Source organism: Tauraco erythrolophus, chromosome 11 (genome assembly GCF_009769465.1).
Source record: "Tauraco erythrolophus isolate bTauEry1 chromosome 11, bTauEry1.pri, whole genome shotgun sequence".
Lineage (NCBI taxonomy): Eukaryota > Metazoa > Chordata > Aves > Musophagiformes > Musophagidae > Tauraco > Tauraco erythrolophus.
This window is the reverse complement of record NC_141475.1, coordinates 3,292,559-3,305,699: the sequence shown is the minus strand read 5'-3', so window position 1 is coordinate 3,305,699 and position 13,141 is coordinate 3,292,559. Positions and strand designations below refer to the sequence as shown.

Here is a 13,141-nt window from a genome sequence, read left to right as displayed (position 1 = left end):
CAAACTGATGGAAGCATCTTCAAGCCAGAAAGATTTTGAAATTCTTAACACCTAATATAGATTTGAAAATTTAAAAAGACAATCATGTATGTTTTTATGGGCACCATAAAAAAAGAGCCTAGGCTTCTCCATGAGAAAATTTGTATTTTTTCCCTTTTTTTAGAAATTGGCCTAGGTGTTCATTTGACAATGGAACAAATTTCCAGACTGTTTTACTAACGAAGTCAGATTTAGAGGTATTTAAACAGATGCTTTTGAGCTGAGATATGCAGATGTTGGGTTGTACAGGTGTCACGCTGTGACATCACCTCTTGCTCTACTCTAGTGCACGGTTTTCTGTTCTGTTTCCGGGCATTTACACGGTTTTTTTACACCTGGAGTAGGCTGGTTTCTTACTTCACCAAACTGACTAAGGGAAAACATAATATCCTTGAAAACAATAAGTACTACCTAAGAGCTGCTCCTGTTTCTTCTCCCCAAAATGCATTATAAATTTTTCTCACTTTACTGATATGCTTGTTATTTCCAGTGTGCTGGGATTCTTTGTGTTCCCTCTGTTACAGATAGTTGTTCAGGCACTGCAGTGTTCCCATTACTCTATTCTCTGGCAGCTGGTGAAAATCACTGAAGGCTCCCCTTCCAAAGTAAGTCGGCATTTGATCACACAGATTTCACTGAAGAAACACAACTTGTCTGAAAAGGCATTAGACCTGATTCCTCTGTAACTCCACCCATTGTACAGTCAGTTTATGTCTTCGTGAAACAGATATAAATTTCTGGGTTTGATTTATTCGATATTTTGGGATCTGTTTAACAGCATGCATGTGTCTAAATAAGCTATACAAACAGCAGAAGCTTGTCTTTATCAGGATTTTATACTAGCTGAGTTTTATATTTTCATTGCTGGAGACACTTACTGCACTTCATGGTGAGCAGAGCACTTTGTGTGAACGGGTAAGTAATGCGGACAGTGCTTACCTAACAGTTGTAAGCAATACTGTTGTTCTGTACACCACATACAGCTTAATTTCTGAGTGTGTTTGCCTTGCTTACCTTCTACTTACATCTTTTATGTTGCTAAATACAAATGTAAGGTTAATAACAGTGACATGCAAGTGTAATGCAGTAAGGACAATGTTACCTGTAACTTGTTTGTTGCACTTCGCTTTTCCAGGACCTCTCCTTAGCTCTTTCCTCAAGCAGAGGCCAGCATCCTGTCTTTTTAGGGCTTTTTCAAAAGTAACACATGAAATTAAAATGGTATGAACACTGAAGTAGTGAGTGTCCTTTCCCATCAGCATCAAAAAGAAAAAAGATGCTACACTGAAGTACTACTAAAATAAGCATTTTGTGCACATAAAAATGATAAAAATGCCTTGTAAGTTCTTTGAGTTGTTTTGAATACTGACATATATTGATGTTTAAAAATAGCTGCTAGAAAAATAGAATAATTGGTATTCTTTGTTCTGGCCTTTGTTTCTGTTTTCTCCTCCCAGCTTCTTTAGCTTCTTTCTCTTTGGCATGCTGGTAGTATATAATATTAAATCTTGACTCGTTATGACTGAGAAAACTGAATACATCCCATTTGTTTTAAATGAACTCAAAATCTCATCACAGGAAAGCAACCGAAGTCCTCCTAGCTAGCAGCATTGTTATCCTTAGGGAGAAATTTCACTGTGACAGAAGGAGCTAAGTAACTAAAGGTAAATCCAGGAGGCCATGCACTGCTCCATCCCTTAAGTCCATTAAACCAACACACCAATCTCATTCTAATGCTTCCCTAATAAGGAAAACTGGAGTGCTGGTTACCTGTGTGGTGAATGGCTTCGGTATGAGGAATCAAGCACTTAGAGCAGGTTCGCTTACAGTACCTGGTCAACTGTCCAAGCCTGGACACTGTCTTCAACACCTTTATTAAACTTTTTCCCCATGTGCCCTTGACTACTGGGTCTTGCTAGGTGTCTTACCCACTCCTGGAGATGCCCAGCAACTCTGTCCTACTTGCTGGGCCCCTTGAGCAGCAGTGCTCTGTCTTGCCTTGCTCTGGGTGCAAATGCTGAGGCACAGAGCTTTCTCATCTCCTTTCACTGCATTTCTCCATTTGTTTTGAACTAAATACAGTAAATTGCTGCAGTATAACATAGATGGTGCAGGGTGACAGCTGTCAGCATTGCTGGAGAAAACTTGCATGTTTTCTTGTGTCTAAATTACGGCAAAAGAAACATATTTGCCATAAACTGCAGCTAGCGACTAACATATACAGCATCTGTCTGCCTAGGACCTGGTCAGAAGCTTTGCATTTTGGTGTCAAAGTATTGATGTGGACTGTTGTTTGCAATATTACTGTGGTGGCCCAGTTAAGCTGAAGAAGACCTTAATTTATTTCAGTGACTGGGTTTTTCTTGCAGACAAGCTTAGTGCAATCGTATGGCTTTGTCTACTTTTTCAAAATAGGATATGTTTATATGGGACATTGCTTTATGAGATGAATGCAGAATAGCCTTGATCTTTCATGTATTTTTAATACTATTGTGATTCATATTAGTCATAACGTGGTTCATAGGAATGGAAGGAACTATGAAAGCTTCATCGAGAATGACCATTTGAAGTAGAAGTAAATTCTGCTTCGGGAACCCCATGAAAATCATAATTACTGTAACCTACAGAGCTGTTATTAACTTATTATTTGGGGTTTCACCCCACCCCCTACAAAAATAATGACTATTCTGCATGCTTAGTTCAAGAGGAGCACTGCATTAATGCCCTTCAGCAATTCATACCTGGCCAGCAACCTCAGCTGTGCTCACAAAGGAAATGGGATAAAGAGAAATCCACAAACCTGATGTGGTTGTAGCATTTTGTTCTGTGTGGGTTTTTTCTATCAAACTTTCCATTGTGGCTTGTTCACTGTGAAAATAAATCTGATCTGCACTATATCTGTCATTTAATCCATTAGGAGATCATCTTGCCCTTGCTTGTTTTATAAGCCATGAATTGGCTTATAAATTAGCAGACATTAAAGGGGATCACTTCTAAAGTCTAATGTGTGGGAAGACAAAGGCATTAACACAAACATCTAAAAATGAAAAATAGTGTATTTAATGAGCATTTTTTAAATATTGAGGCTTTTACAGGAAGATTTCTGGCACAGTATTTTGGTATGTAGGTCCATCCAGCTTTCTAGTGTTACTTTGCTGTAGCTGTAATGATCTAAGGACAGAGGGAGGTGATGTTTTTTAAGCTGAAATGATATCTTTAGTAGACCAATGGACATAGCTGTAAAAATTAGAGAGGCTTGTGGACGTACCAGCCTTTCAGGTTTGAAATAAAAGCAGAGTATTACAAAGCAAAATACCAGCTGTGAACAATGGCTTGGTTTCTATTTAGATACAGATCAGGAGAACTCTCTCTGAAGGAAAAGGAAGAGGTCACTGATACGTATAGCGGGGTGGGAACAGGGGAAGGCGAGGTGAGAAGACAGTTTCTAGGAGGAAAGTAGGAGCTGGAAAGTGGGGAAGAGAAGGAAGGTGAAAGATGAAAATGCTAATGGGGAGAAGGGAATTTATAATATATCATAAAACTAATCATGAGTCCTTGCTTCTCAGTATCCAGTAGATGTATCAATTTTTGTTCCCAGGCTTGTGTTTAGCAGGTGATTTTTTTAGATTTCCCTCGAGCATCCAGGCTGAGAGATCAGAGCTGGAGGGATTGATCCTGTGAGAAATGCTCATCTGCTGCCAGCTGGGTCATTTGTGTGAGTTCATGCTGGCAAATAGTAGCTGCTCTGTTTCACCTACCATGTAGGCACTCAATGCACAGGATAAAGCGTATTAACATTTTGGAATTAAGTACAGCAGTCAAGGGTGTTAATGTTTCGGTGGAAGTATTTGGTTTGGTACTAGTGGGCATATATTGGCAAGTGTTACATTTCTTAATCGGGTATGCTCTGCATCCATTAGGTGTACGTTCTATTGCAGGGAGTTTGTAAGCGGGGTGGGTGGTTCTGGTGAGATTTCTTTCAAAGTGAGTTCTTTGAGTAGAGCTCAAAATTGCTTAATAATTTTGTGTATTAGTTCTAGGGTAGAGTCAAACATGACAACCAAGGGTATACAATTGGGAACAGAATCTTTTTGGAATGAAGCTCTTCTTTATGTGGTGTTCAGATGGCTCTTCTGAAAATACAGCCTCTCTCCTAAGAGGATTGTCCTTGTTTGGAAACTGTCCTGGGCATTGTGCCCAAGCCCAAGGCACATTTATTGCTTTCTGAGGGATACTTTATATTACAGCTGTAATGTTTTGGATTATGGCTGACTACATGAGGCTAGGTGTTTTGGTCTGTAGGCTTTATATGGGTGGCAGGGAAAAACTGTGTGACTCTTGTGGTTTAAATCAAATTAGAATCAAGTCAGCTCATTGATTTATTAACAACACGTGATTGTTGTGCTGCAGTCAGCGCAACACATCTCCAGAGTAAGTATCAGCTATACAGCAAGTAAACCAGAATACTAGACACTTTTATAATGCTAATGAACACTTACCAATTTCAAACTTCCCTTCTTTAACTGTTCACAAATTACTCTAATCCCCTCTCCAAGACACTCGTTTAGAGTTACACGTGCACACCTCCACTCTCACAGGAAATGGGAGGTACAAGCTCTTCTTTTGGGAGCATGAGATTCCCTGCTTGCGTGTGGCTGCTGTTGGACTTGGGGGTGTTCCAGCTTCATGTGTACCCACACTCACAAAGCACTCTGCAGTCACATACACGCGCTCGAGGTGTGGGTTCCCGCGTGTTGCACCCCATATTGACAGTCCTTCAGATGGATGCAGGCTACTTAGGGCTTCCAGCAGAGAGGATGTGCCACAGGTCGCAGTGTTGGGGTGTCTGACTTGGTTTAACTGCTTCTCTGTTCCACCTCAAGATTCGTCTTCGTGATGGCAACTTTTCATGCTGCTTTTATACTTTTAAGGCGACTCCTCCTTTTCTGAAAAGTTTCTTGGTAATCTCCTGGTTACTGTTTAATCTGCATTGTTAACTTTCCTCTTTGGCATGATCAGTTTTTAGGCAAAAACACCCTCAGAACAGGTAGGTTTGGGTGTTCTGTTCACAGGTACTGTTGCACTCGCGTTCTCATTGTATCAGCTTTGTTTATCCAGGCCCTTACGAGGAGGGTGCTCTGCAGATTCCCCCCCAACTGTGTAATATCATTTATAAACTACAATTTTGATCATAGGGCTTAAGGAAGTGATAGCAGCATAAAAATGTTTCAAAGACATTTTAATATAAGGATGATAACTACCGAATATTTGAATTAGTAAGAAAATCCAAATTATCTGCCCAATAATAAAGATTCCACCAGTTAACTTAAATACAGCGTAGACTTGGGGCAGAGTTATTTTAAAACTCTTTTTCAAGGTGGCCAGTGGAAAAAAAGGGCATACAGTGGAGTCAGTGTCTAAGATCTGAAAGGAAAAATTGATTACTAAAAGGAAGGTTGCAGTAGGTAAGAATGAAACGTGTAAGCCTTGAAATGTCCATAGTCTAATGCTCTAATCTTTGGTTGTCGTCTTGTCCATGTTCAGAGGAGGCTGAGGCCGTGACTGTGTGGGCTGTCAGCGAGCAGATGAGTGGTAAGCAGCACAGTATTGGGGGTGAAGTGGTTTATACTGTGTAGTTTCTGGTAGCCTAGAGAAAAACTGTTCTTCACGTGAAAAGGGATTTGAGGATGGTTTCAGAGGAAGCTGGTAATTTCTCAGCAAGGGTTCTCTTGTCTGTAGATCTTGGGGAGCGAGTACAGTCTTGAGGTTGGAGATCTGAGGATTAATTTATACAGTTGTTGTTTCCATCTAGATTTCTTCATGTGTTCAATAAACCAGGTGCCTGGGACCATTATACTATGCACTGTATTTTTATGTAATGAAAATGAAATATTTGCAGAAGAATAGAGTCCAAAACCTTAGAAAAGTTTAAAAAAAAAAAAAAAAGCATGAATAGAGCAAATGTTCAGAGGCAAGACCAAAGGCAAAACAGGCTAGCAGCAGCCAGACTAGCCAGATGCATAGCTGTTACAAAGTGATTAGTAGGCAGAGGAATTAGTAAAGGGGATTTAAAGAGGGATTTAAGGTCCAACATAGTGACTCGGTGACTTTTCATACTTCCATGGGCACAATGGAAGAAAGCACAGAATGCTGAAGGGAAGAAAAGAGTCACAAGGTGCAAAAGGTTGGATGGTGTTCCCCGGGCAAGTTGAAAGCTGATGGCTCTTGAACGTTGTAAAGTTTATCGAAGAGTTGGTGTTGCAAGAAGGAAGTTAATACTGCAAATAAGTAGTTTAGAGGAAAGGCAGTGGGAAAATAGGAAGAAAGGCATCGAGTTTGGTAGATGACCCTAGCAAAGCACAGCATTTCTGCGTGGCTTCAATGGAAAAAGCAAACTTCAATTTAAAGCTAGAAAATAACTGAAAAATTTCAGATGGCAGTCTTGGGAACACAGTTGTTCGGTTACAGGTGGTGGCAAAGCCAGTACAAGTCCTTGTTCTTGGCAGCTCATTCTTGTTCCTGCCATGGAGTAGTTAAATTTGAAGATCTTACGTAGTACAGTTCAAGAAGGAGTTATTTTTATCTTGGGTCACTTTAGTGATCCAGTTCACAACGTGACCCCATGGTTTTACCCCAGCAGCCAAGAGGAGGGTAACATTTTTTTCCCCTAGTTTTCCTGCTGAAGCCAGCATACCAGGTAGTCACACCTCGAGAGCCTGGGCTGTGTGCCTGAGAATGGTAAAAGACTTGAAAATCTAATTCATTTTTTCCCTTCCCATTTTCTCTTTTAAAAAAAACATTGCCACTCTCTAGTAGTCTGGGGATTTCTCCAAATTTAGAAAAGTTCCAGATGGCTCTGTTGCACTGTTCAGTCAGCCTTTCTTTGTCATGCAAGGAAGAGAGAGGATAATAAATAACGTGTACCTACGTGTTACTCATTCTGTGACAGGAAGAAAAATGGGAGACGTGCTCATTCACTTTTTAACCTTTATATCGGATTTTTCATAGGTTTTCGTTTCTCTGTTGAATTCATTAACATCTAAATGGAAGATAATTGTGATAGAAAGTAGAAAGTCATTAAAGTGATTGTAATCCCAATGTTTAAGGCTGTAAATCAGATTATTATGTAACAGTTAACTGGCATCAGTCCTAGGTAAAATCTTGGACTGGGATAGAAAACACAGTCAGTACAAGGCTGAAGGGCAGAATGGACATGGCCAAGAGATAAGACCAGAAGGGACAAATAAATTTCTTCTTGGGAAGATTGCATTTTTGACTGATAAGGAAAGCAGATGAAATCCCTGTTTCTGTAAGATGTTAGTATCACATTGTGTTTCAGGTGATTATATGAATTTAATGTCATTCATGTTCAGTAGCTCAAAGCTGATGAATATATTAGAAAAAAATTGTAAATGGGAGATCATCACACAAGGGGATAGCTTCTGCGCATTCCAGGAGAGATCTGTTCCGTGCTAAAAACTGATAGTTTTCACCAGTGGTCAGGGAAGGTAAAGCAAAGGTATATAAAATGTGGATGAGAGAGATCAATTGGTAAACAAAATACAATTAAAAAGAGAGACATGTTAATGCTGCCAAGTGGAAGGCTTATATCTGGGAACAAGAAGGCTGATGAGTGGAGAGTTGTGACTTAGAGCAGAGTCATCTCACAGATGATGTAATGGCAGTGTGATGCGGTGGCGCAAAGGGACCCTTGGCTATGTTATCAAAGAAAATAAAATATCAAGGCTATGTTATCAAAGAGCTGAGAGACCTTCAGTGTCCATATCAGAAAACCACACTCACTCTGCTGAAAATTACAAGAGGTTCAGAGTTTTAGGAATCCTTGGGGTGCTTTGGCACACTTGCAGACCTGCCTTCTGTTGTGAACCAGTGCAGGAAGAACATATGGACCACAAAAAGGCTTTTCAGTAAACACAGAATAACAGAATCTTCTGATAGGAAGCAGTAAGAAAAGCTAAAACTAGAGATGAGAACATGGACTGAACAGCCAGCATAATTAAAAACTGGAATTTTTTAGCAAGGAAAATGTTGCGTGTACACTGTGTAGATCCTTTAGATTTAGGTGGAGGTTGTTCTGTAGCGTGCAGTGTCTTCCATCGGGAAGCTGGGAGAGGAAGGTCTGCAGGAGCAGTAGGCCCGCACTCTTGGTGTGAATTAACGGCTGTTGCGGTCGCTTCTTTCCGTGAAACCAGTGATGGTGAAAACTGGGAAGGGGAAGATCTTTCAAGCAGTGAACCCAGGTGCATGTGAGAAATGCTGTCATCTGTGGGGCCCCGGCAGAGCTCTGGTGGCACGGGAGGAGATCCGAGTGCTGGGAGACGCGAGGTACAGCAGACGGGGCAGGAGCGAGCGTTTGTATCACCTGCGCAATGCAGAGTAGCACGATCATGGACTGACCCGGACAAAGCCAGTCCTTCTCACAAAACTCGAAGCTGACACAAAGTCCTGGTGATTTCTGCTGCTTGTTTCCTTCTTGGTGTTGGGTTTCTCACCACTGTAAAGCAGAGTAACTCTGTAAGGATGTGCCAAGAAGCCATGTGCGTTTTCAGTGCGTTTCGTGGTTACGCTAGAGACAGTCCCAGCTTTTCACATAGGAGCGTTCTTTTCCTGTTTCCATGTGGCTTCTTGCTGTGTTCTCACGATTCTGCTTCACTAGTTTATTTTGTTAGCAGAAAAAGAAAAGTATTCATTAGGGTACTGCATTAATTCCCCCATGTCCAAGTACACAGCTTTCCTGTTGGACCTGCCACTTCTAGTTCCCACATTTCAAGTACACGTCAGTTCTCTCTAGATCAAGGTGATCAAGAACAACCATTCATTTCTCTTTTGCACCCACAAATGAATCCTCCTTTCTCCAGATCAACAAACCTTCCTTCCTCTTCCATAACTCATCAGATTTCTGTGATTTGCCTTCACATTTCCCATGTCTGTGGGCTGTTAGGATAATGGTTTTGTTGAACTTGGGACATTCATGGGTATTATACTTTTTGGTTCATGATGATTTATCTGAATGCAGCACTCTTTATAAACCACCAGGTAGGCTGACCTTGACATATTAAACTTTCTATTCTGAAACGTTTAAATTTTACATTCAGTATAAAATACAGACAATTTAATTCAGAAGTGTATTGTTTTATTATTGTCGTTTGTTACAGGGAAACTTTGGGTCATTCCTCTGAAAATTAATGTCTTATTTTACTCTGTGCTCTATGAATAGCATATTTTTTCATGGCCTTTTTTTGTTTGGCAAGTTTATAGGATTGAATGTATGAATTTATCCCCATATTTTTATTTTGCTTTTTCCTAGCAACCTTTTATTAATATTTATACGTTATCCTTTTTTAACATTTATTCTAGGAGGACTTACTGGTGTTGAGGAAAACTGTGAAATCCTTTCTGGCCGTCTGCCAGCAGTGTCTGTCAAACGTCAACACTCCAGTCAAAGAACAGGTAAAGGAAATGTCTGTCGCATGCTTTCAGAAAAGCGTGGGTATTAAACTGTAGTAAAACTCAAGATGACAGTGTAGTAAAACCATCTGCACCTTCTGCCTGAATCAAACTCAGCAAACACCCCATAGGAAGAGCTGTATTAAAAGCACCTTGGAAGCACAGCTAATGGCAAATTCATTTTCGATATGACATAAGGAACCTGGATGCTTAAGCCCATGTTCAGCTGCTGTAACTTTAGGCATCTAACTCGGTCACCTAAAATAAAAGCTTATTCCTTCAGACACTTACTGCATGAACAGATGCAGTAAGTGTCTCAGTCACTTTTTGAGAGTGGCTGAGTCCTCAAATGGGCTGATCTTTCTCTGTACATTCCTAGATTTTTTCCCCGTTATTGACTAATAGGGAGTCTAGAGTGACTGCTTTTCTGCCAAAGGCAAATGCCTGAAGCCTCGATGATATTTCATTGTTTCCTTGTCCTAATAATTCCATTAAATGTAGTGGTGAATACTAATTATTGTGTCTCTTTCCCATTGTGGCTAATGGGAGAAAATGGAGGCTTCTAGCAGTACAGATCATACCACTGCGTGTTTTCTAGCAGAAAAAGAAGTTAATTCATTTTACAGGAATTCTCTGAATAACCCTAAGAATTTAGTGTCCTCTCGCGCTATGCAAAAGTCGTCACTTCACAAAGAGTTACGTCTCCTTGAAAAATCAAAGTATCTACTTAAACAGTGTCTTTGTTATCGAAATATAAAGATCTGGAGGGGTTTTTAGATTCTCGTCAATATAACTGTTGTAGCTTAGGTTGCTAATACTTCTTAAAAGACAGTTTTATTTATTTGAGAGATTGCTCTTCTTGGCATTTACACTGTGTTCTGTGAGTTGATAATTACAAATATTAAGGGCTCAGAGATGTCACTTGTTTATGTATTTTTAAAAGACTCTGACATGTCATTGTCTTCCAGCAGATTTAACTTTAGTAATTGTTTTTTAATATTCTGAGTAGTTACTCTTGGCATATTTTATTAACGTGATATAATGTGAAAATATCATCCAGCTTCATGAAAATACCAACCATTCTAGCTTAATCTAGCACTAATATATTTTCTGTATCAACAAACGTTAAATGAGCCTTCTCATTACTGCAACATTTTTGTTCTTGATATATATTAACGTGTCTTTATCCTTTTATGATTAGTGGCCACAGTTTCTTCTGGTGGCAATTTAAACTTTCCTTAGCAGCTTCTTTGCAGTTCACAGTTCTGTGGAAGCTTTCAGACCTCAGCTAGACAAAGCCATGACGAACCAGACATAGAGACAGCAAGTGTCCCTGTCAGAGTAGGTTGGACTAGAGACTCCAGAGGACCTTCCAGCTAACGCTTTGATGTTCTTTTTCATTTTCTTCCTTAAAAGTATATTTGCGTGAGTGCAGGGCTGTTCCTTAATCCTTTTGTTTTACTGGATCTTTTTGAGAATTCTGCTAATTATGTTGTGTCCCTACCATTTGCTTCTTAATCTGTACATTCTTTCCAGAGATCAATGTACATATCAAAGGAGGGGAAAAGTATTAAGTATTTATAGAAATAGAACTCAAACATTTCAAATTTTCCTAGACTGTTTGAGTGAAATAAATCTCCTGTGACTAGGCGTATCTACAATGTATAGACATCTGTCTCTGAGTCCACTGCAGTATTTATACTGGACAGAAATAAGCACTTTCAGTGCATAATTCATCTGCTTTTTTTTAGCAGTCTATGTTAGAATGAAATTAAATTCTAGTGAGCATCAAAGGAGTTTAGAGCAGCTGATCTCATCACTGAAAGGAATCACAACTGTTTGGATCCAGAGAAAAAAATCCCAAATGCTGGCATCTGTCTCCAAAGTCTAAGCAGAACATGGTTTACAACGATTTGCATTTTGTTCTTACCTGAGTGCAGCTCATTCAGATTTTATAACACACTCCAAGAAATCAGTGAGCTGCTGTGACGTTCAGCCTCCACAAAGATTTCAGTTCTGAGGTTTGTAAAGCAGATTGCTCTCACTCACTGCTCTTCCTTAGGCTCGGTTCAAAAATATATTTAAACACACAGTTAACTATCTTCCCGTTAAGCTGTTTGTAGAGGGGGAGTATGGGGCTGAATCAAAGCCCACGCTGGATGCCATGGCTCTGTCAGAGCTATTCTGCCATCTCTCTTCACTCAGAGACACCCCTGGGCTCCCACCTACCTGGGAACGGTGAATGACACTGCCCTGCCTGAGACTCCTGCTGCCTTCGGGGGAAGAGACAGCACATCCACCATAGGTCTTCTAGGAGTCTTTCTACGCATTCACTCTTTGAACCTTCCTCCTTTTCTCAGTTTTCAGAACCTGAGGTTAAAAGACAGAGAAACTAAGATGATTAAAAAGTACTTTCTGAAAGGTGCTCAGGTGTTGGATGCAATGCAGATGAATACAGCTGGCTATGACACTCCAACATAAGCCATTGGGGAAGACAGTGTTATTCTCGTGCACAGGAGCATACAGATAAGCCCTTGAAAGAAATAAAGTTATTAATAGCTGCCTTCTTTCTCTGTTCTCAGGTAACAAGGGTATAACAGTAATGAGCGTAAATCATTGAAAATAATGCCCCGGTCGGCCTTTGTGGAGATTCGAAAGCTGTGCAGAGTTACTCAATTCTTTTTGCAGAGAATTGTTGATTAAATTCTGCAAGGATTTCTTTGCTTACAGCTACTTCTGTGTGTTTTCAGGGTCTGACAGTGACTCAGCTTGCATTTTCCCTCATAATGTTATGAATTTTTTTTGCTTGCTTAACTTTTCTGTTTATCAAGAGAGGAGTTTTTACTACAAATCTGGCTACAGCCCTTGGATCAGAGGCAGATTTAGAGTTCTTTCATAGAGAAGAAATGGAAGTGTAATATGGATCATCCTGGGCATGGAAGATGTAGTAAACACAGTTCCTTACACAGGAATCAAAGGCATAACATTTTAAAGTTAGGGGAAACCCTCGTGAACAATTTTCACAGCACACAAACAACTACAGCTGAGCACAGTTAAAGAAGGACGTTTGATAATAGCAGGGAATATCTGGAAATTAGATAAATGGTATTTTAGTTTTTACTTGCTCTTCTTACTTCATTCATTCTCTTTTGCCTTTCAGGCTTTCATGCTGCTCTGTGACCTGTTGATGATTTTTAGTCATCAGCTGATGACTGGAGGTCGAGAAGGTCTTCAACCTTTGGTGTTTAATCCAGATTCAGGCCTCCAGTCAGAACTTCTCAGTTTTGTGATGGACCATGTCTTTATTGACCAAGATGATGAAAACCAGAGCATGGGTATGTTTAGCTTTTATGTTTTCTACTTAGCTTTTTTTCATATAGACACGGAAGAAAGAAAAAACCTGAATTTTCAGATCAGTTTGCTTAGGTGTTTTCAGATTTATTCCTCCTTTATTTTGGGGAGATGTGAATATGAAATATTCAATATTCAGTACTACTTGTGTTGAAGAAGAGTAAGTACTCATAAAGTTCACTTCATAAAAAGAGATGTTTTCAGAAGACATGGGAGTAGCCTTTAACCTACATACTATAAATCTGGACAAAATTATTCTCCTTTTACGGATCTGTGCTTTTCT

The 13,141-nt window shown here is 39.8% G+C and overlaps 1 protein-coding gene across 1 annotated transcript in view; it reads left to right on the top strand.

The window, feature by feature from the left end:
- Window positions 1-13,141, top strand: part of STAG1 (STAG1 cohesin complex component) — a 170,082-nt gene that overhangs the window by 135,220 nt on the left and 21,721 nt on the right. The window contains exons 22-24 of the mRNA XM_086618038.1: window positions 564-644; window positions 9,418-9,510; window positions 12,668-12,842. Of these exons, the coding sequence (XP_086474164.1) occupies window positions 564-644; window positions 9,418-9,510; window positions 12,668-12,842 (349 nt within the window). The remainder of the gene's footprint in view (window positions 1-563; window positions 645-9,417; window positions 9,511-12,667; window positions 12,843-13,141) is intronic.